This window comes from Cyprinodon variegatus, unplaced genomic scaffold, assembly GCF_000732505.1.
Source record: "Cyprinodon variegatus isolate N-32 unplaced genomic scaffold, C_variegatus-1.0 Scaffold539, whole genome shotgun sequence".
Taxonomy (NCBI): Eukaryota; Metazoa; Chordata; class Actinopteri; order Cyprinodontiformes; family Cyprinodontidae; genus Cyprinodon; species Cyprinodon variegatus.
In genome coordinates, this window is record NW_015150992.1 from 495,007 (window position 1) to 519,127 (window position 24,121).

At 35.7% G+C, this 24,121-nt stretch overlaps 4 protein-coding genes across 4 annotated transcripts; 3 read left to right on the forward strand and 1 right to left on the reverse strand.

Moving 5' to 3' along the window:
- Positions 1-873: 873 nt before the first annotated feature.
- LOC107095340 (chromosome unknown open reading frame, human C3orf52) lies at positions 874-8,151 on the forward strand. Its single transcript, XM_015391383.1, has 7 exons — positions 874-1,221; positions 3,784-3,837; positions 4,681-4,743; positions 4,842-4,953; positions 5,037-5,173; positions 7,201-7,271; positions 7,392-8,151. The coding sequence occupies exons 1-7, from the start codon at positions 1,162-1,164 to the stop codon at positions 7,585-7,587; spliced, it is 693 nt and encodes a 230-aa protein (XP_015246869.1). The 5' UTR covers positions 874-1,161; the 3' UTR covers positions 7,588-8,151.
- A 4,193-nt stretch (positions 8,152-12,344) lies between these two features.
- On the forward strand, positions 12,345-16,082 carry LOC107095344 (guanylyl cyclase-activating protein 1-like). The gene is made up of 4 exons (XM_015391388.1): positions 12,345-12,539; positions 12,738-12,887; positions 13,232-13,319; positions 15,946-16,082. Exons 1-4 carry the CDS (start codon positions 12,345-12,347, stop codon positions 16,080-16,082), a joined length of 570 nt encoding a protein of 189 aa, XP_015246874.1.
- A 2,051-nt stretch (positions 16,083-18,133) lies between these two features.
- LOC107095345 (mid1-interacting protein 1-B-like) lies at positions 18,134-18,570 on the forward strand. The gene has a single exon (XM_015391389.1). It carries the CDS (start codon positions 18,150-18,152, stop codon positions 18,552-18,554), a length of 405 nt encoding a protein of 134 aa, XP_015246875.1. The 5' UTR covers positions 18,134-18,149; the 3' UTR covers positions 18,555-18,570.
- A 1,811-nt stretch (positions 18,571-20,381) lies between these two features.
- On the reverse strand, positions 20,382-23,941 carry LOC107095353 (NADH dehydrogenase [ubiquinone] 1 subunit C2-like). Its single transcript, XM_015391403.1, has 3 exons — positions 23,694-23,941; positions 22,587-22,730; positions 20,382-20,453 (listed from the first exon to the last, which is right to left on the reverse strand). Exons 1-3 carry the CDS (start codon positions 23,830-23,832, stop codon positions 20,404-20,406), a joined length of 333 nt encoding a protein of 110 aa, XP_015246889.1. The 5' UTR covers positions 23,833-23,941; the 3' UTR covers positions 20,382-20,403.
- Between the last annotated feature and the right edge of the window lie 180 nt (positions 23,942-24,121).

A 24,121-nucleotide genomic window follows, 5' to 3' on the forward strand; every position in this document is an offset into this window, starting at 1 on the left:
GGTGAGTAGCATATTTTAAAAAAAGAACGTTTAAGGTTGTTTTAAGGACAGGACAGGAGACAGGAGCAATTGTCAAACTTTTGGTGTCGATCATTCGATTTCATCCTGGACACTACAGAAAATGGGCTTAAAGTGTAAAAAACCGAACTTCTCCTTTAAAGGTATGGGCAGACTCTGGTATGGACAAACTTTACTGTCTTTACCTTGGGGATGAATTTGAGCAGAGACTGAGAGACAGGCCTTCTCGTCCAACATCACTGTGACCTTACAAATGCGCTTCTGGAAGAGCAGTCAAAAATTCCAATAAACACAGAATCAAATCTTGAAAGCAGTCAAGATTTGAAAGCAGTATATAATGCTTCTTTTAACCAGCAAGTGTTTAAAGCAATAACCATTTTGCAGTTTAAAGCCCTTCTAAAGGGCAGCAGTAACTTTCTGCTGGACAAAGATCAAATCAGCAGTCTACTCCATAATTGTAACATTTCTGTGTTAAAATGTATTTTATTTGTCTTATTTAATCTTTTAGAAAGTGAATTCAAAGTTTTGAGTAGTAAGCCTAGTAAGAGAATCATTAATCAAATAACAAAATCATCGCAATACCATCTAGACTTAATATATGAATGGAAGATTTTGCACAGTTTACTTAAATAGATCTACTTTAAGGTTATATTCGCATTTTTTAGATGCATCTGTTTAGGGTAAACTTAAAAAAAGAAAAAAAAAAGTAATAATGCATTGAAACCGAAAGTGGGTTGTCCAAACTAACGAAAAAAACAAAACAAAAACCCAGTAGTTGTGTCACAGTGTTTTATCACATTCCTCAAAGGTTTCATGACTTCCTTCGCACCGCCTACAAGATCATGAGGAAAACTCACCGATCAAGAATTTCAGCCAAACTGAAACAGCTCACCTGTCAGCCCGGCAGAAAGAGAGGAGCGACGGGAAAAGCAGACACCTCAGCCTCAGATCCGGGGAAAACTCACCCCTTACTTTATTTTTATTTTTACTGAAAATAGAAATTCATTTTTTTTTTTGTTTTGTTGTCAGAGAGAAAACTTTTCTTTTTGATCCAGGAGTGAGACGCTCACATTCCAACAATAGGGCGTCTTTGTTTTCCAGAGTTTGTTTGTCAGAGTTTGACAGGCGCTTCCGGGTGTCCGAATGGACAGCATGAAACCCCAGGAGATGGAAATGAATAACCTTGGAAATAATCACGAAAAGGTAAGTCGACGAAAGAAAAAGTTTCTTAAATTACAATCAGCAAAAAAACTCATATATTATTATATATACGTGTCTTTAAGAAATGACATATAAAGGCCTATATTTAAGCTTTATAAGGTTATTGTTTGAGTGACATGCAGACGCGCTGTGTGCGTAATTGCGCGCGTTTGGAAGGTGTGGCATCAGTTAGAGCCTGCATTGACATGTCCAACATTCCTATGGAAGCAAATCGTCACCATATTTCAAAAGAAAAAGCATTTTCAGTTTCATGTGGCTGCATTGTTTGACTCATACATGAAATTAGTAATCAGTCATCCTGTTTGCATTTTCATTTTCTTCTTTAACACTGGTCATCCTTTTACTTAATTCAATTGAAAAAGAAAAAGACATTTCCGATTTATTTTTCAAAATGTACCCCAGCAAATACATACCAAAATTCAATTTGAAATGTAAAAATTTGAAAATGAAAAAGCATTTCCAGAAATTCTTTTTCATTTTAGGAATGTGGCTGCATTATTTGAATAAATAAAATTAATAATCAATTATCCTATTTGCATTTGCTCCTTTAAAACTGCACATTTTATGCCATAATAAAAGAGAAAACACTGCGGACATTGCTTTTTCATTTTCATGCTCTGCCAGCAGAGTACTGTCCATAACTCGAAATTGAAAAAGAATTCTGAGCGGCGGGTACATCAGAGTGACATCAACAGCTGTTCTTCCTCAGGTCCTTGCTGACCGGGCTACCCATCTTGTTCGGTAGGGGGCGCTGTGCACGTCTGCATTGCATTACATTTTAAGCGTGCCGGCGGGCGCTAGGTTGGGTTGCAGGTGCTGATGTTGGGTCCAGGGGCAGATTTAGGAGATTTGGGGCCCTAGGCAAAGACAGTCAGGGGGGCCCTCTGAATTGGGAAGACAACACATTAAGCAGATCCATTATACAGATACAAATACTTTAATAGACATACGTTATTTGTTCTACATTTTGTCCCTCCCATCTTGTCCCTTTTCCTCTCTATGTTTTGCGCTCAGCTGAAGTTTTCATGCTGTCTCAAAAGGAATTAAAGATTCAAGAGTCAAAGTATTTTTAATATTCCATGCTTTCTGTAATTTAAAAGCTTAGTTTAATTGATTAATTTAAAGTTGTAACTTCATGAGCATGCAGTTGGCAGTTGTTAGCTTGCACGACCCATGTAGCGAGGCCTTAGTCCTCGACGCGGCCGACTCAGGTTCGAATCTGTCCTGTGGTCTGTCCTGTGGTCCTTTGCCGCATGTCTCTCCACCTCTGTCATATCCCCTTTCTTGTGAGCCTACTTTCAAAAAAACAAGCCACTAGTATCACGGTTTGGTTGTGGTTAGTGGACCCAAATGCAGAGGCTGAGAGGCAGGGGTGAGTTCTTGCAGTTTCTTTAATGAGTAAACACAGGAAACAGAGGCAGGAATCCAAAAATCCAAATTAAAAATGTAAAACCAGAACCATGGAGACATCAGGGAAAACAATCACAAGGAGTCGGGGTGAGACAAGGTAAGGTGAGGTGAGACGAGGAACCAGCACTGAGGAACGTCACAAGGAGTGTATTTATGGGAGACTGAACAGAGGACTAACGAGCAGATTGGGAGCAGGTGTGATAGAGCAGCAAAGAGAGGAGCTAGGGAAAAATGAGACTAACACAAGAGGGCAACAGAGGGAAACAAATAAAAACCTTAGAACTCAGAAAATAAAACATGGAGCGAAGTAAAACAACAGAATCAAGACCGTGACTAGTGCCATAAACTTCAAAAAAAAAAAAAAAAAGAGGTGTAACTTCAAAAGAACATAGTCAGTTTCAGAAGTCTTTATTGTCAATGTTTGGTAGTTTTTTTTTTTTCTGATGTAGAATGGCAGAATAACCCAAAAGGGCCCTGATATACTAAAATCTTGAAATTGCAACCCACTGAAGCACAAAAAATAGCTTATTATGATGGGAATGCACGGCCAGTGGAACAATCACCAATGAACCAGCAGGGACAGATACCAGAAGCCCTCGACCCACTAATGTCTTCTAAATATCTCTGGCTGCGCTGTCATAAAACACTTTCTGTTGACATTTTATTTAATAACTAGTATAAAACAATAATTATAACAACAAAAGGCAATGAAAATAACTGTTCTATGTTCAAAATCTATTTTTTTCATCTAAGGAAAGGGAAGCTAATCAAAATGCAGCAGCGAATGTGGGCGCTGCTCTTATTTCAAAGGTTGGTACAGGTTTGCTTTGTTTGTTTTTCTTTTATTTTGTTTTACTATTTAAAACAATTTTACCGGAGGATATAAACATTTTCAAAAATAACTGAATGATAAAAAGATGAATTCATAAAAGAGCGTTCGGTTATTTGGGCTTTCAATTAAAAATATAGGCAATGTTATGAAATGAGACACATGCTGTAATTTAAAAGCATAGGGTAGCGGATACTGTGGCTAGTAAATTGCAAAAGTCTTTATTCATTCTTTATTCTTTTATTCAAAATGCAATGAAAATAACTAGTTTATGTTAAAAATCTATATTTTTTCTTAAATCTTAGGAAGAGGAAGATCAACAAGATGCCACACCTAATGCTAGAACTGCTTTTCTACAGGTTTGTTTTATTTTTCTCTTATGTGTTTTTTTTTTATGTTTACAACAATTTAATGAGAATAACAGAAGCTAATGTAACTAAGCCCACAGTTTACTGGAGTCTTTTCTTATTGTTATGAATGTGAGGGATAGAATAATAAATAAAGTTTCATTCATTGTCTATGGTGGATATTCATGTACTTGTTTTAAAGAGTAAAGACTCCTGATGGATGCATGAAAACTGAAACCGCCCGTCCAGTGCTGAAAGTGGGGCTTTCACAGTCATTCAAGAACACAAAATGTAGCCTTTGTGAAACATTTTTCAACACTATGATTTCAATAAGGCATGCTTTGTTCATTATCATTTTACAGTACTTCATTATCATTTTACAGTACTGTGTAAACTTAAACACACACTTACCTTTGTGTGTTTAAGTCAACTTAGGCAATATACACATGTCATCTACACAAAATGCTATTGTTATCTCATTGGAACAAACTTATATTTTAGTGTGAACTCAATTAATCGACACCAGACTTAAATCCAAGATAACATTAAGAACTAATCTAACTTTAAGCTGCTTCTTTTAAATGTATGACTAATTATTTGGTAAAAGTTTAAATGTTAACAATAAAATTACTATATTATGCTAATTACTTAAGCAGGTGAAACACTAATATACCGTATTTGATTTTTCTATGGCTTGATATAAACTCACTGACAAATGTGTTTGGAAAATCCTATTTTAAAAAGCTTCTCAATCTGATAGTGTTGTATTTATTATTTAGTGAGTCAAAATGTGACAAAGCGAACTTTATGTTGATCCATCAGTGAAGAAAATAATTGCCATTTTCTTTTTGCAAGAATAATCAAGGAAATGGGGACACGACACCATGTAGTGATGGCACAAAGAAACCGTGTCTAAAGGTATGATTGTAATGATGTTCCTATTTTGCGTTTCTTCTTCATTTTTGCCTAAAATAACAGCAAAAACAAATTTTAACGAATTCTTTTTTTTTTTTCAGAGCTGTTTCATCAAAGGAAAAAAATTAAAAAAATGGATCGCCTGCATATTTCTTTTTGTCATTATTGCTATTGTGATTGGCATCTCATGTGCTGTGTGCTTTGGTATTAAAGGTAAAACTAATTATTATATTACAGGAACACTATTTATTTAAATGCTAATGGTATTACAGTTGTAACTGTCTTTCTTTTAACAGAATACGATGAGGATGATGGTGATGAAACATATGACCAATCGAAGTTCAATCAGAAGCAGAAATTTAATGGCAGCTTCCAGATCACTCATGAACCCATGTCTAATGAAACACAAGTACTACTTGACCTTCAAGAAAAAGTTAGTGATATTTTTGTTGCTACTTTTGATATTCTTTTTATTACCTATTATTACACCCATCATGCTGCATGCAGGAGTTTGAGAGAAAGGTAAAACCTTGAGAAACTATGAGATAGCAGCTGCTCCCTCTCTATATTTCTACCTCTATTTTTGTCATTTTTTTCTCTCCTCCTTTGATAAAAAAGTCAAAAATCAATTACCTAAATATAATCCAAAGTATCATATATATATATATATATATATATATATATATATATTTTTTTTTTTTTTTTTTTTCTCTGATGGCTTCTCTCTCCTCGTCTCATAGCCTTATGGAGGCCTTTTGCTCCTGTGATTACTAAACAGAGCTACACTGACAATACACAGGTTTTGGAGAATTCACAAACAGACAGTTTGTTTAAGCCAATCTAGCTGATGATCGAAATGGTGTTTTCCTCCAATGAAATATAGAAATATTGCTTCATGTCTGCAGAGGGCACAGTGATATTTCAGGATAGATCAGCCTGATATTTTGCATAATAAGGAAAGGATTTGTGAGAGGGTATCATTTATAATTCATGGGGTGTCTATATTGGCTGACAGTGCTTAAATATGTTGCAATGCTACCACTGATTGTGGGGTTTTTCCCTTAGCAAGATAGCAACGCAAACCTATATGGATTACTAAGCAATTAATTTAAAACACATAGATGCAGTTTACTAACAAATGTACAGGTATAATGCAAATAAAGAAAATTTCCAACCCCCCAGCTTCATGCAGTGGTCCACTCCAGTGCAATGGAAGATTAGGGAATTTCCTCCAGCTGAAGTCATTAGACTGTTATCATGCGTGCGCCCCATGAAGTCAGCCCTTAGGAGATGGACCTAAAATAAAAAGAAATGAGGCTTTGAAATAAAACAAACTTCTTATCAGGGTTTGTGTGTGCATCACCTTAGTGAGAGAGGTGTTTTGCAGCACCCTTACAAGATCAAATGACATGTGTCCAAACCTCTGCTTTTTGAAATGTAAAAAAAGATTGAAATGGACCTTAAACCTGACCCCTGACCCTATATGGCCTAAGCCAGACCCTAACCCTAAGTATTACCAACATATACACCTAACCTTTACCTGAACTGATTTCACACCGTAGTCCTAAACCTATTTACTCCTAAACCTACACCTACAAAGAAAACTACTTCACCATATGGGGACCAGGATTTTGCTCCCCTAAAGGACATAGGTCCCCATTATGTGACTGTGTAAACAGATTCTAGTCCCTGCTCTGTCATAAAAACCACACCATTTTGATTAAAAAAAACAAAAAAAAAAACAAACACAGATTTTTAGTACTGCAAATAAACTAAATATAATAATACTACATCTATCATGCAGCTGGAAATAAAGGCTTCTTCGATCCAAGATCTCAGGCTGAATATCAACCCGAGCCTTCTCCTTTCACTGAAGCAATAGTAATATGCTGCTGCAGTTTTGCAGTGCTTTTCCTCACCATCATGCACATTTCAGCATATTAGCCAACAGAGAAACCATAAAAATATGCAAAAATACAGGGAAAACAAAGAATATCATTGATGAATGTTAGCTATTCTATGCAGGCTTGTAAACGCTTTCACTTTTTGGGAATTGAAGGCACAACAGATCTTAAGTAAGGGAGTACAGTTTTACCAAACTTGTACCAATCATGGTCTGAGGTTGAATGTTTTGGAGCTCTTTGATCGATAAAGACAACATTAATCTATTTTAGATGACTTCAGCTTGTGTCATGCAGCAAACCGCCGTCTCCATAAGACCTAGCTTAGCCTGCAAGTCATTTCCCACTATTTTCCACTGTTTAAAAGAGAATAAGTCGATATACTTTTTTAATAAGCACATTTTGTTCTTCTCCAAACAATTCCAGCTGGTGCACTCAAACACAAACAAAATCAAACACTCCTAAGCTAAGACACAACCTATATCCCTGTGGAGCAGCTTGTTTTTCAAAAATAACCTTCCACTTTTACTCTTTGCATGTTTCTACCTGCCCATCCCAGCTGGCCGGCCTCTACAAATCCTCCCCTGCCCTGGGACGTTTCTTCTCAGAAGCAGAGACATTATTTCCTAGGTAAACACCCAACCCAACTAGCAGATTATGCAATATAGTTTTTGCGACGTTACATAAAACACGTTATGCTTCATGCTGATATTAACCAGTGCTTCCCTGTCTCTCTCTCTCTCTCTGCAGGAATGAATCTGCTGTTGTACAATACAGACTGACATTTGTCTTTCCAGAAGAGCAGCAGGCAGATTTAAAAAAATTTACTCTCAGCCGGGAGATGGTCTACAACGTGTTCAGGCAGTTCCTTTACGACCAGGATGAAAATGAATTAGGGAAAATATTCATTGAGCCATTTTCCTTAAAAATGGACCCGATACATTAATTTATAAGGTGTTGAGAAATGAGTTGCTGCAAAACCACCTAAACCTTAATTTCTGGCTGTGAAACTTTAGTTTGGTGGCCAGTTTACTTGACTCCTGTTGTACACCACAGGCTGATCATTCATACTGCCCATGTGAATACTATCAGATGAGCAGGTCTGGAAAATCATCTGCTGGGGAAATCCCAAAACACATGGTTATTGTTTCTCATTTAACATAGAATACATTTTTTTAATGTTGTATTTTAGATTTTATTTTTTATTACCTTCATTGCCGAGCCTCAAAGGCTTTTGTAAAAACTTTGTCAATGTGAATTAAGTATGGTTGTACAACGGGAAAATGATAATAAGCTGTTTATAGATGTGTTTATACAGAGAGCTTCAGATACTGGTTCAGTTTTGATGTGTGACCAGGCATGATTTGTATACTGTAAATAAAGCTGCTTGAAACATTTGCATAAAGTGCAACAAACACTAGAATAAACTACAGGGAATTTAGGATTTTTTTTTTTCATTTCCAAGTGATAAACTTAGATGCCCAACTATGAACTGCAATGTTTTTTTATTCATGTATTTTTCTTTTACCGGTAAATATTAGACCTTTCAGTATTTTTTATTGCTTTAATTAGCAGTTTAAGTGTTTTTTGGTGTTTTTTCCCTTTAAGTGACCAACTATCTCTCAGTGCTTTTAAGTAGTTCTTTGGACGGGGTTGTGGAGGTTATTGAAGTTTATGATTACTTTTGTCAATGTTTAACTACTTCAACAAACACAACAGTCAGAGTTTCTTTGGATTTTATGACCTTTGTGACTATCAACATGGCTGCAATCCAGTAAGACTCCAAAAATAGCGAAGATTTACTCTAAAGTAAAAACAGCTGTTAATGTGATCATCATTAATATACAGCTGCAATTTAATTAGTATTTACTTTAAATAAGTGAGTCTTGGAAGACCATTAAATTAACCTTAGAGGGTTAGGTTCTAGATGTGCAACCATCTAAAATCTGAACATATCATACAACACAACATTTGGATTTATTCCTTACTGTCAAATCACATGTAATTGAGAAATTTGCTTATGAATTCATGGATGCTTGTTTTTTGCTTTACATACACGAGAGAGATGCATACATATCCACAAGAAAAACACTCCAAATTATGTTATGAATTCACAGATTCGTCAACATTTAGAACAAGAATAAAAACATTGATTAAAGGGCGTAGTGTTTTTGTAGGAATGAGCCAGGAAGGCAGGAGATCTTCCTAAAGAAGACGTCCTAAACAGATTCAAAGGGTTACCAAAATTACAATTTACCAAAATCCGTTAAGTAGGTACTGAGTAAGAACGGTAGAAAGTTACCTGTTATTGAGAAAACAAGAAGTGCGGTAGATCTGGAACTGACACATAGTATACATGATGATCTCACCACTATCATGTTTATTTGTATGGGCGGTTCTAGACAGGGGCCAACGGGGGCCAGAGCCCCTGTAGATCATGTCCTGGCCCCTGTTATGGCCACTGTACTGAAGACATAATGCTCAAAGAAATTCTAATGATGATATGCACAGGAACAGACATGGTTACTAATAGGTCCTTTGGATCTATTTCATGTTTTTTTTTCTTTACAAATTCTATTTTACTAATTATTTAAAAACAATAAGGTGATAGCTTCAGTGGTTTTGAGATAGGATCCCAGTTTTCATCTGCTAAATGTTTTTTTTTTTTAAACAAATTTAAAAAAATACTCTAACTTTTACAGCTGAATTTATGATTTTCTTGAATTCTAATTCAGGTTTTATTGAAAACAGTTATTTTAACTTAAGTCAAAATATGTATAAATTCCTAAATTCTGAATGTATATTGATCTAATAAGACAAAATTTTTGTTTACCTAATTGGCCCTGTTTTTTATTTCATAGCTTTCTGTGCCCCCATTAAAAAAACACTGGCCCCCTCCGGGCCCCCTGGTATATTTGGTCTAGAACCGCCACTGTTTATATGACATATTAAGTATAAAATAGAAGCCTGATAAACCAGACTAAATGTGAGATTAAATGGCAAAGATAATTTTGCCCGCTGGCAAGTGGGGCTAGTTTACTAGGTAAATAAAATAGTATTTTTTACTATTTGTACCGTGTTTCTACACCCATGCTGTTATTGCCATGGTTTTTCAACCATTTTATCTTAAACTTGATCTGAATATTGAGGCAGTTTTTCATAACTGCATAATGTTTCTTCAGTACGTTTTTTCCCCTCCTTGTACACTCCATTTTAATTTTTTGTATTTTCTGTTCTTTTCAGATTTTGTTTTTCGATATGTTTCACTATATGTACAGTACAAATAGACTTTCCAAACAAGTTAAAAACAAAATCACAAGACTTTTTTTTTTCCAAGTTTGAAGACGTTTCCTTGCTTTAAGGTCATTAAATTAGCGGGAGTGATGTGATCACTGGGTGTGATTTGGTTCTTAAATATATATATTTTTTTATTTATTACAGATTGGAGCGAAATAAACTGTGTTTCAGGATGGGGCAATTATATTGCAAACTTTTTATCAGGAGTTTTAAATGTATGCAGCTGTGATCTAATAATCATCTGCCCTCATGACCCGCTGGTTTTCCTGTTTTCTTAAGAACCACACACTGTAACATTATACCAGAAGGCTTTCTATCACTACACTGTAGACGTTAATGAGCAGCTGGTGGGGCTGCACTTTAAAATATGGTGAATAATGAGTTGCTTTACACACAATGCCAATCTTAAAGAAATGTGTAGTTCCTTAGTATGTTTACAAGAAAGTAGATGTGGTTCTTAAAGTTATAAACCTTTTTTCTTAGTTGAGGTGAAGTAAAAAGTATTTTTTTTAGGGTGAGTAAATTCTGATGCAGTGGAAACAGCTTTTTTTTTTAGTTTGCGGATGTAAAAGTAACTTAAAATTCAAAGGATTAATCAATGAATATAGGAAGTGATGTCTTGGGAAGCGCTCAACATGGTCAGGAAAATTTAATATGCAGATTTCAACCATGACAATAATTATGCAAACTCATCTCAGACTCCACTCAGCTCAGATCTCTAAGTCTGGCATTGACTGTTGCTGTTTTTATCTAATAGGTTAATAGACATTAACAGGCCCTGCCGGTGGTGGTCCATCTACTCAAACCTATTTTGAGAATTGTCAGCCGCCTAAAGCCAGATTTACTCAACTGAGCTCATTCAGCTTTGATAGCCTTATTGCAAACAGCAGTGGTTACTCTCAAGGCTGCAGCGAACATTTCAAATCTAAATTATTCTCAGGCACGTCACTTATTCATATTGACAAACAGTTCAAATGTGATGCATTCTGAAGATCAATTTCTTTTTATTTATTCCATATCTATACCCCTTGAACTGTTTTTAAGTTTTCACATTAGAATGAAATGAATTGTATTGAGCTTCTATGTTCCAGACTAACAAATTTCTTTATTTTATTTTATCTATTTTTAATTTTTTTTTACTATACATTTTTATTCAGGTCTCCTTAGACAGTTCTGCAGGCCCATCTCATTACAGTTCTTGCAATGTAAGTCAATGTTGCATATCTAAACGCAGCTATTTGCCCGTCCCCTTTTAAAGCTGGGTCAATTTTAGTGCAAGATTTGTTTAGGATTATTAGCTACAATTTGTAAAATTGAACATATTTTGATTATATCTCTGCCTGCATGTTTAAGATGTCTGCATCCTTGCCTTGCTGAACCAGTCAATTTAGGCATATGTCTGGATAAGTTTGTCCTTGTGCCCCACTCTTTCTCTGCATTTTTCCATAAATTATTGAAAGGTTCTTCATGAGACGTTCAAAATCTTAAATATCGTTTCATATTTTCAACCTGATCTGTCTGTTGGATTTCTTGGTTTTAAGGACATTGTTTATTTACTAATGTTCTGTAAAATCCTTCAAGGAAAGTGCAGTCACCTGCAGATTGACTCCTGTATAAGTTTGGTCAAATCTAAAGCCAACTGGCTTTCTTGGTTTTTCATTATAGGAGCATCTGATTATAATGGCAAAATCCAAATGCAGGAGGAGCCTCTCAGATATTTATATTTGAAACTTTGTGAAGAATCCCCCCTAATGAGGTTTATCATGGCACAACAAAATTAGAAACGGTTCAAGAGGTTATGCTTTTGCAGGCACTGTACAATGTAAAGGCTGCTTTATTGATCCTCAGTTTACACCCTGTTTCTGTTCTGTTGTTCAGTTGAAATGTTTTATTAGGTCAGAGAACCAAGAGAATTGTTTTGCCAAGCTCTGGCAACTCTCCCAGCCCCCATTATACCTCATTACAATGTGATGTCTATGTAAAATTACAGTAGTAAACTTAAGGAAAAAGCATAACATGCTACTAACAAATCGTCACCACCACCATGCACAGATACACATGCGGTCCGATTTAGCGGACTGAGCATCTGTTTAACTGTCAAACCTGCAGGAACTTCTTTTTTTTTCTCACTCCCACAATTCAGAACACTTAGAGCAGATAATGACATTCATTTCCGCTTTTGTTCTCCACTCAAAGTCCTGAGGTTCTTGGAAGCCTTGACTTATCCAATTAAAGCGTTATCTCTCTTTTAGGCTTAAAGATTAGGAGCAGACTCACTGCATTGAGTTTCAGACAGAAATCCGAGGTGCTGCTGCTGCTAGTAAAACTTTTCTCTCCCAGCATTGGTTTCACCTCCAGATCTTTGCTAGATCTGTGGGAAAAAAAAGAAAATCCTCGAAAGGAGTGATGGGTTCCTACAGCTCAAACCTGGATGATATCTTGGAAGAGGACATGCACCACTGGTACACCAAATTCATGAGGGAATCTCCATCTGGACTTATCACTCTGTTTGAACTGAAGACGATGCTTGACATGAATGGGATGACAGAGGAGGCCAGCAGTTATGTTGACCAGGTGTTCTTCACCTTTGATATGGACGGGGTAAGAAAACTCTGCTTTTATGATTTTAATAAGGTGACATGACCAAGATGAAAGAGTGACAGAGTTGACCTATTAGCAGAAAAATTTTATTCCGTATATAAAATTATTTGGCTCGGATTTTTACAATCTTAACTAAAGAAGATGTTGATTGTGGAGCAAATGAACTGATGCTTATGTTGTCTTTGTTGTCTCCTCCAGGATGGCTATTTAGACTTTGTGGAATACATTGCAGCTATAAGTCTATTGCTGAAGGGCGAGGTAAATCAGAAACTGAAGTGGTACTTCAAGCTTTTTGATCAAGATGGAAACGGAAAAATTGACAAGGATGAACTGGAAACTATATTCAAGGTACAGTTAGTATTTCACTGATGTTTCACAGTCAGACATGCAGAGCATGAGAGCTTGCTTCTTTGAATCCTTAAAGCGTTGCTATTAACAGCTCCTGTACTGGACATGACATCTAATCTGGGCACCTCTTACCTCATCGTAGCGCTAAATGTTGTCTTATCTAACTCAGTGACTAGATAACACAGGTCCAATTCATTGCATCAGTGTGTATTTATTGTGAAATGTACTTACTAATTTAGTCAGGGTAAAAAGAAATGTTAAACAACTTTTTAGCTTGTTAGAGCTCCTGGTAAACCTATAACCTACTGCAAGATTAAAAAGCTGGTGTTAAATTTCCTTTACAGGCTATTCAAGATATCACCAGAAGTTATGAGATCCCCCCAGAGGAGATTGTGACACTTATATATGAGAAAATTGATGTTAAGGGAGAAGGTAATAAACACAATGCTGTAGTAGTTAACCCAGCCCCCCCCCCCACACACACACACACACACACACACACACACACACACACTCACACACCAATTATTTATTAACAATTTGATGTTGTGTCTTTGAGTGGTACAGTATGACAAATGGAAAGTATGGCCCTGAGAGGTGAAAGTAAGAATTCATGGTTTTATTAGTTTGTTTTCACAAATCCTTATTTAAAAAATGCTGCCTTAATTCTTTTTCAGCCTTCCTGAATCCATACTATGTACTACTAGCTTTAACTGGAAGCATCTACCAACTTTGTAAATGTAGAAAGGGAAATTTGTATCCACCCTTCATGGCTCATGCTGTCTGTTAGATTGCAGCAGGTTAATGTCTGGACTTTGACTGGGCCATTCCAGGACATAAATATGCTGTTATCTAAACCAGAGCTGTTGTGATTTTTTTTCTATCATATAGTTTTTATATCTAATATTCATATCAAATCTATACTAAACAGTCAACATTTTTGCCAAACCTCAAAAAGCAGTGCAATTTCTGTAGAAAATCTATCAATAAATCATTGCTCACTTATTACAAATACAGTGGTTGCATTTGAAATGAAAGAAAGACTGATAATAATATACATCGTGATGTACCTTAAGTTAAAGAAATGTTAAGAAGTTTTTAGTTTTCCAGGGAAACACTTCCCTTTAGTAATAGAGAGTGTCTTTATACATGTGCTGCTGGTCCACATGTGTACCGCCCCATTGTAGCTCTAGCTGTGTGTTTAGAGTCATCATCCAGCTCAGAGTTGAAGTCTTATGCCTTTTGGAGCCTTTCATTAAAAAATTAAGATTGTAGATAATGTTTGTTTAGAGTAATGTACATTGTTAGGTTCCCTTCATATGAACTGATTTGAATTAAAAACAAAATGTTACAGAACACCTTCTTCTACGTGATGTTTACCATGTAAGCTTCATGACTCACCTTAAAGGGGAATGCAGTCTCTTTTACATTTGGCCCTCTTTTACATTTGGCCCTTGAGTTATTACATAATTTTGTACTCACCCATATATGTTTTGTGTCATTTGGAGCTGTTCTGAAGATATCCGGTTTTGTAATCCAAGTAACGTCTTCCTATGGGCAACGAGTTGAAGGCACAAACTAAACTGTTAATAATTTATTCTTTATTCTGGCAGCCTGTTTATTCTTTATTCTTTACGCCAGCATTCATAACATGTAGGCGAATCACTGTCCCCCAGACATCCTTGGTTATATTTTTTATATTTATATCCTTTTTAAACAAAGCGGTGCGTGTATGACGTCATCCGCGCATGCGGACTGGAGTAGTGACAGGCAGCTTGGGCCACAGGCGGCTACGCTCTACCCCTTATATTTATTCGGCTAGCTAATTTGAATCGTTAAATTCCATTTCCAGAGCGAAATCATCTGTGGTAGTAGCACTAGACATCTTCCAGGCATGTGAGTAAAACTAGCAGCAGTTCAACGGACAGGATGAATGAATGGTAGGTGGCACGCACGGATGATGTCATACACACTCCGCTTTGTTTTAAAAAAATATAAATATAAAAAATATAACTGTGGATGTCTGGGAGACAGTGATTCGCCTACATGTTATGAATGCTGGTGTGCCATAAATGATAAATTATGAACAGTTCAGTTTGTGCCATCAAGTCGTTGCCCATAGGAAGACATTACTTGGATATAACCTAACGGAATAGCTTAAGAACGGCTCCAAATGACACAAAACTCATACGGGTGAGTAGAACATGATGTAATAACGGAAAAACAAGAGCCCAATATAAAAGAAATGGTGTTCCCCTTTAAATTAGACTTCTGCAGTATTAGTTCCATGATGGCTTTTTTTTTCTTTTTTTTCTTCAAAAAAGTAAAACAAAATAAAAAGAAAAAAACAAAAGAGATCTGTAGAGGGTGTAAGTGCTAGTTTCTTGTCTGCAGATTTCCCTCCTGGGCTGTGGATGAATCCTGTGCTCCTCCAGGTTAATTAATTGAACTTTATTGATCTCACATTGGAGAAATTTATTTCTGCATTTAACCAATCCCGTTAGGGAGCAGTGTGCTGCCATTGTGCAGCTCCCGGGGAGCAGTGTTGGCAGTCTATGGGAGTTGGGCTTGAATCCAGAACCTCTGGATTCCAAGCGAAATGCCCCAACCACTATGCTGCTATTCCCTTCGACCCCACTCCCTTCCAGGTTAACCATGGACCTCTTGGTCTATGTGGCGGTAAAAGCCATATTTAATGTTAGATTAATTCAATCAATTTGTCCATTAGTTGACATTAAAAACTAAGATGGTTGCAATGGATTTTATTTATTGGTATTAGATATAATGGGGGGTAATGCACTTGGATAAAGAAAATAATCATTTTATTTGATTCAAATGTTTAAAACCATGCATTATTTTCCTTCAAACTTAAGAAAATGAAAAAGTTTATTGGAATTTCACATTAAAAAACAATCCACCCTATTTAAAAAAAACAATGTCTGTTTTTTCAGGTGGACTGAAATTCAAGTGCATTTCAGAATGTTTGGCTACATTTTGCCCATATAAAATAATAACATCCAAAATGCATAAGATGGACTTTTCATTCCTTTATTCACAGGTGAGCTGACGTTGGAGGAGTTCATCAGCGGAGCGAAGGAGCACCCTGACATCATGGACATGCTCACGAGGATGATGGATCTCACAAATGTCTTGGAAATCATAATCAAGGGTCAAAGGAGAAATGCTGTGAAATGAGATTTAACTCAACAAACTGGAAAACGTTTTGCCGAGTTATGCTTTGTAAAAAAAAAAAAAAAAAAGAAAAAGACTTCTAAAGATTTGAACATTTTATCTGACAGTAACAATTAATGGCACAGAAATTGCTTTTATCTCCTCTGCCAGTGCTTGCAGAACACTGATTACAGTTTTGGTTTAGGCTGAAAATATTTTTGCAAAAGATTTACTAACTGACGTCTGTGAAATGTTAACCTCATGGTTCCATATTGTGCAACATATGAATCAAATCCACTTTATTATTCAGTGTGTTGTTAATCTCAACTATTCTCAGTATGTAAGCAAACATATTGAGATTAACTGGAACTGTAGATTGTGGCTGAAAACTGCTGTTACTCACAGGAAACTGTGAGTAACTGCTCTTAGCCTGAAACCAGAGGTGCAAAGACAGCTTTTTCTACTAACAGAACATATTATGTATTGTACATTATTTTTCCACCACTGAGATGACAGTGATTGCCTTTATGATCAATGTGTTTATATATGGTCAATGTGTGTGTATATCTATATATATATAGATACACACACATATTAACAGTAATTAGACAATGTCCTTGTTCAGGTTAAACTCCAGATAGGGAAGAAATATCTTTAAAGCTGAAAAAAGTGGAAGTGAAAGGAGTGTCTTTTTTACATATATGTTTGTTTGTTCGTTTACAAAATCTAAAATTCAGTTGTAAATATGAAGCAATTACCTGTTAGAAAAGGGCGGAGTTTGAAGCATTTTTTTTTTTTTTTTATGTACAGCAGGCATCCATAAAAGCATTTTTAAGATTGAGATTCAAAATTAACATTATTTTACTTGCAGAAGATATTTTTATCTTTGTTACTAATGTATTCAGATTTCTTGGATCTGCAGGCTTACATTGAGTAATTGATTGCAAATCCAATGATCATAATGTAATGAAAACTGTGAGGGATGAGGCAATGTGCCACCAATGACATCCCTGTGTCTGTGGTGCGTCTGCATGACTGATATCATGGGTAAATCCCTCCTTCGATACCACCTCTTCCCTCAATGAAACCCATTAAAACAATTACCATCTTTAAATTCTTTAAATTAACAAAAACATGTATTCCAGGTGTAGTTGTCTGTATTTTGTAGTTTTACATCAAATCTTAAAATGTAAAGATTTTTTATTTCTAACAGACAGTTAGTTGGACTGGAAATGCTTTTGATTTTCCTGGAAGTTGCAACCTTCTGTTTCTGTGTAACTTTATGTAAATAAGGAACTAATGCATATTTAATTGTGGCGTAATGGGTAAAAAGGCTTGCAATACGTTTCAAGAGTGGTTGTTTCAAGATGGTAGAAATCTGTTTGGGCTTGACCTAGACTAGACATTGGCTTCAGCTGTTGGGACCAACTGATCTGTATTTTTATATGATTACAAGTGGAAGTAGTTATCTACCTCCTTTTGTTGATCCCTTTAAATCCAGTTTAAATTAGCTTAAGAGTGCCCTCTGCTGACCATTGTCAACTATTACAACACAGTCATTCTATTATTAAAAGACATTCTTTTTTGTGTCTCATTTGTATTGAAATCTCTGTATCATAAATGATTTTCTATCATGTATTGAGATCCAAAGTCTTTATTTTAACATATTAGAAATGTGTGATCATGTGCTATGATTTCTCAACTTCACTTTTTTTTATATTTTTAACAGCATCCTTATTTTGTTGTTTGAAAATTTGGGTTATAACTAACTTCATTACTCTTTGCTTTAAGGTCATTCAAACATCATCATGCTTGCCAGTGATTTCACAGAGATACGTTTTGGTGCTAGCAGTTCAAATATTAGAAAATGTCAGACTGTGTTGTGTAAAGTAAATAGAGAAAAGATAAGGTTTGACTTCGAATAACACCCAAATGTTAGCCTGAACATATCGGACGATGCAATTACACAAGCACACTGATCAACCCACCTTTGCCGCTCCTTTAAAAAGCGATCTCTCCCAGCAGCTTTGCACTGCATCCATCTACCTTCTGGTCCCTTCCACAGCTCAGGAACAGCGATCCACCTCAACTATGCAGTCCGCTGAAGCCAAATTCAACAAAAACACCTTGTTTTTGACTCTGAAGCGATACAGCTCAGCTGTTGGCGACATGGAAAAGACCATTCTGCTGCCAAGCCTGCTGCGAGACGTCCCCTCTGACTGTGAAGCAGCGGATGAGACCTGCAGAGATCTCTACACAAACTACTTGATGCTGAAGGCCATTCGAAACACAGTGGAGAGCAGCCTGGTAGCCCTGGATGATCACAAATCAAAGAACACGACACTTACCAAGACTCTGGAGCCTTTCCTGGATGCTGATCCCGAAGCATTATTTCTCTTTCATCTGAGAGGTCTGTCTAATGTGATGAGCGACCTCACAAAGAAGACTCGCAGCGTCACTGACAAATACTTGGACATAATTGGGTTGGCAAATTAAAAGTCAAATTGGCTGAGAAGGGTTTCATTTGGTGAACTGAAGTGGAAACATCATGAAAATTGAATAAATTTACTTGGCCAAAACTGACAACTAGTGTTTCATTTGTAAGCAGTTAGTTGCTACAGTAATTCATACTCTTGGTATCAAAAGAGAGTAAAGGGAAGCTTGAAAAGTTCAGTTGAGGAAAATGGATGTGATGTTTCCTAGAAGACGTTTTGTCTCTCATAGAAGAGGCTTCCTCAGTTCGGATATTAATATACTGCAGGTATTTTGTTCCCCCCAAAATTTGTTACACCTACAGTATATTAATATAAGTCATTTTTCTCAGGCAACTAGGCGTGATGTTTTCTAGAAGATGTTTCGCTTCTCATCTAAGATGCCTCCTCAGGTCTAACTGGTGGTGCACTGAGAATCTTCCCAGATAAGAAAATAAAGGTAGTATTTGAAATGAGTAATGCACCGATCAGTAAACAGCAGGTCAAATTGTGAATTTTATTTCTTAATATTTAGATGCTTATAAGCTAAATTTTAACCTTGTAGTGTTAAAAAAATTTAGAAATTTTGTTTATTTTCCAATTCTTTTACGTCAAAATTTTTGACAGACTAAAGAGTAAATTATAGCACGTCTGTGTCTCACTCGTTTTTTAAATGAAAACCAGGAATATATGGATCAGCCCATTCTGTGATAATACTAACCAAACTCTCACCATGGACTAACTTACGGATTATTTTTTATTAGAAAAACTTAAATTTAAAAGAAATCTATAAAGCAGGGGTCACCAACACGGTGCCCGCAGGCACCAAGAGGCCCTCAAGGACCACATAGGGGGCCCGTCTTCGTCTTCTGAAAACAGAACAACTCACTCAGTGGGTTAAGTTTAATTTTTTTTTTTTATTCTGTTGCTCTTCTTTTTAATCATTTATGTATTATCATGTTAACTATTTCATCATATTTCTGTGGTTTCAAAATGACAATATCAAAATGAAAATAAGAAATGAATAAAAGAATAACAAAAATAAAAATTACTTTTTATGCATGAGATTTACTGTATTGAACACTGATCCCTCCAGTTCATAGGTCAGTATTGGTAGCCCTTCCTATGACTCGGTAACCATGAAGTAGCCCTCAGCCTTAAAAAGGTTGGTGACCCCTGCTATAAAGACAATCACTTTTATAGCATGGCAGTCTTAAGTCTATTACTTGCTTATGCATTACAAAAAAAACCTTAATCCATTTTTTATCAAATTATTAGACATTCCTAATTTTGAAGCACTTCAAATTTTTAAAATGTAATTTTAATATTTGACTTGCAGATAAACCATTGAGGCAGATTAAGTTCAAATTAAGCGCTTAATCTTTGGTCAAATGATCAGTGCAATTCCTATTCAAATCAGTTTGTCTGTTGATTGATTGGGACAAAAGCTTCATCAACGGGTCATACTTTCATATTTTTCCATAAAGGAACTACTGATGCACCCCCCCCAAAAGTGAATAAAGAACTCCTTAAAAAAAGACTGCAAAGACCAATGGGGAAGTGATGGCCTTGCAGGGTGCTTGTGTGTTGAGAAGGCTGTAAGTTCCTCAGCCGTTAACCCATTCTTGAGGGATGGGTTAAATGCAGAGAGCAAATCTTATCGAAATCTTCAAAACTGTTATAATCATTGTAATAACAAAGCTTAAAGCAGCATCTTTGGAACAGTATATCAGGCAAATTTAATTTTGGTAGATTTTCTTTTATTATTTACATCTCTTTAACGCAATCATTATATGACAGATTTCACAAAAAGGCTGCCAAATAAAAGAGTCGGTCCTTTTCCTTCCTTTTGTTGCCATGGTAGCCACTCAGACTTAGCGCACAGGATGGAACGGCTCGACAATCTCAGCAAAGGTCTTTTTTTCTGATGAAATAAAAATACAAAAAGAGAGAACTTTAGATTGACAGGACTTTTTTCTAAAGTACAGGGGTCCGTTTCATGAAGCAGGTTTACTGAAAACCAAGTTGTCTAAACCTGAAAACAGGAAAACTGATTTTTCCGATTCACAAAGAGGGTTTCCTCAGCCTCTGTTTTAATCACTGGAGTAACCTTCTCCCCAGAGCTAACCTGGTCATTAGCAGGTTTTCTTCACTAAACTCAGATTGTCCTCGGTCCTTGCTCTCCTCAGATTTTTGTTGTAGTTTTGTGCATAAAAAAAAAAATATATTATATATATATATATATATATATATATATATATATATATATATATATATATATATATATATATATATATATACACATCTCATTCACAAGGTCTGTTAGACATATTAGGTTTTAAAAACAAACGTTGCATGTCTATTTGACGAGGATCTTATTTTAAAGAATAAGTTTTTCACAAAGAATTGAATATTTCTAGGGAGAGGATTCTACAACTCAGTTGACAGGGCATGAGATCAGTTGTTTTTGGTTTGTTTAATATGCGCAAGATGCAGATCATTTTATTTTTATTTAGTTATATTTACAGTACATGAAGAACTACTGAAATTATTTTCAGATTACAAATATATAGATTCATTAATTCCATGGAGGAAAAGGAATTACTATAGGGTTAAGATTATGATTCACTTGATGATAACAACCTAATAAGCCTACTGGCACAATCAGTGGGCATTCTATGGTACTGATAGCTGCTTATAACAACCATTCATTGCAATAACATCCGAAGCGCTGCAGCAAAAAGCGACTTTACTGCGTAAACGAAAACTGAATCGACATTAGGAAGGACGCATGAGATGATCCACGGGTTCTATGAATAAGAAAGTTTTTATTTTTTTATCCTCACCTGCTGCCAGAAGATTTCACCTAAATAGATACATCGATCTACTACCATTCAAGAAATAATCCTGTAACATTATCGTGGTGACAAACATCTATGGCGATCCGTTTTGATATGTACTAGTATTACGGAATACGTATTCCTGATTTTTTCTTTGTCTAAATGACCATTTAAAACAAAATACCATTCTCCACATCTAGAATAAACATTCTGGATTTCTAAAAATGTATTTCAGATCTCCATATTTCTAATATTACCTGTGAGCATTTGTATTATTTTAACCATGAAAACATGTTTTTCAGATACCATAAATACATTTTCAGTCAAGCTGATAAATGTCACACTGGCCACTTAAAATGTGTAAACCATTCTAGATATATAAAACTTTATTCTTACTAGTATATTCTTGTTTTCTTTCACGTTTTAAAATTCAGTTACTGCTACAAAAATGTAATTTAGAAAAAATATAATTATTACAGTAAGGCCTAGAAGTGTCATTTTGATCAGGAAGAATCTTATTTAGGTGATCTACGAAAGGAACAACAGAGAGGATAGTGCTTCTAATAAATGTAAATATGGCCTGCCACAGCCCACTTCACATAAAATTACACATTAACTTGAGCAACAATCTTTTCCTTTGCCACCTTCCTCTCCTTTGTAGCTGTAGTGCTTTTCCCTCTGTCTTTTAAACACATTCTCCTTTAGTTATTTTTTTTGCATTTCTGCATTAAAATCTCTAGTTCCAGTGGGGTGAAATCCGCACTTCCTGTTGCCATGGTGACTCTTCGAATTGGTGCTCCACTGATAATAGCTTTTCACACTTGTTGTGCATGCGCTTAACTCTGAATGGACCGAGTTAAAAATCAATCGAACTTATTGATAGCAGCTGTTGTCAAACTGAACACTCAGAGTTCCCGACTTTTGGTTAGATTAATTTAGAGTTGCAGATTTGAATCTGAATTTATCAAACCTGCTTCATGAAACGGACCCCAGGTTCCAACACAACAGAAAAAATAATAACTTTCATGTTTAAGCATTACTAAACATTTATCCAAAGTGACAAAAAAATTAGGACACAATACAAATCAGTGCATTACTATCTATAGCCACAAAGCATGACATAGATTCAAATCCACATAGATGTGTCAGTGGCATTTTAAAACAAAATTGCTAACAAACCTTTATGAAAAATGAGAAAAGGCAAAAACATGACTAACCTTTCGATTCAAATCTCTCTGGGTGGAGCTTAACATACTGATTCATGTCTCGGTCCAGCTTGGCATAGATGTAGTTTTCATATTTCGTGACATGATAACCAATGAACCAGCCAATAGTAGCCAGAAGGAACTGCCGATGGACACCTAAAGAGTAAGGACAAATATAACCGCCTTTATTGATTTGAGTAGTACATGGGTAGGAAGCTATTTGTTTAGCTGATACCAAATTAAGGTAAGAAGGGGAAAACAAAAGGGCAAAACGTGATGAAGATTATGTGTATTCAATGGCTGCTGTCTATCAACATGAGGTTGGAATTATAATGGTCTGATTGGGAATCACAATCTGCAAATTTCACTAATATCCGTTTTGTTTATCAGATCAAAACTAGACTAGTTTGGCATATAATTTTTTTTACTAGAGAGTTGGACATTTTCTTTTTGTCATCAAAAAAGTTCTACAAAAGTTGCTTTGTGTTCACATGTTTGCTTTAGTTTACACTCCATAGTGGATTTAACATGTATCACAAAAATTTTATATACATTTTTTTCAAACTTGGTATAATTGCTACTCAAAGTGGGTTGCTCTGTCAGCTAAAGGCATGTTTTAGAGTTTCTATTCTTCAGGCAACGATTAATCGATTACTAAATTAGTGGACGATTATTTCAATAATCAATTAATTCGATTAATCGTTTCAGCCCCAAATGAAAGTGAAATTTTATGTGATTATTTTGCCATTCCTTAAACTATACTAAAATGTGCAACATATGAGCCAAAAAGTTTCTGGTGACTTTTTACTTTCTTAAACATACAAAAGAACTGAGTGACAAAAGGGAGAGTTTCTCACTAATATCTTCATTATCACTGAAATAAACAGCTAAATATTTTGTAATATTTGTACAAAACAGAACAACAGAAACAAAAAGGAAGGAATAGGAAGGAATCTGAAGTGATTGAAATCAAAAGACCACATACACAGAAAATATAAACAAATAAAACGACACAATTAATTAACACTCTAAAACTGGCAAAGAAAATTGCAAAGTTAAAACTAAGTAGAAAACTTAATCTTCTGTTTACTATTCTTACAGAGTACCAGCAATGCTAACCTGCTCTCATTGGCGGCCTATGGTTGAGAGCATTATGGAGCATCGCGGAGACCCAGCCGACACCGGACAACCACACCGAGTTCCTGTTCACTATTCCCGGAGGGGCGAGCGACTTCCCCTCGTCTGGAACAAACACCATGGTGACAATTTAACGCTGCTATGTGCAAGTATTTCGTTGATCTAGCGCCTGTGCAGTCCTAAGTCCGCAGCTATCACCTCCCCGTAGGAAATCAAGGACAAGTCGTGCAAGTGAGCAAACCTACCGGGTAAAACAAATGAGGGTTGTTAAGGTTCCACATCATAAAACGCATTTTAATTAATTAATTTATTTATTTATTTTTATTAGAAACAAGGGAAATATGTAGAATGACTATATATATATTCATATACTTAAAAAGAAGAACAATTCTATCCCTATTTATTTCCTT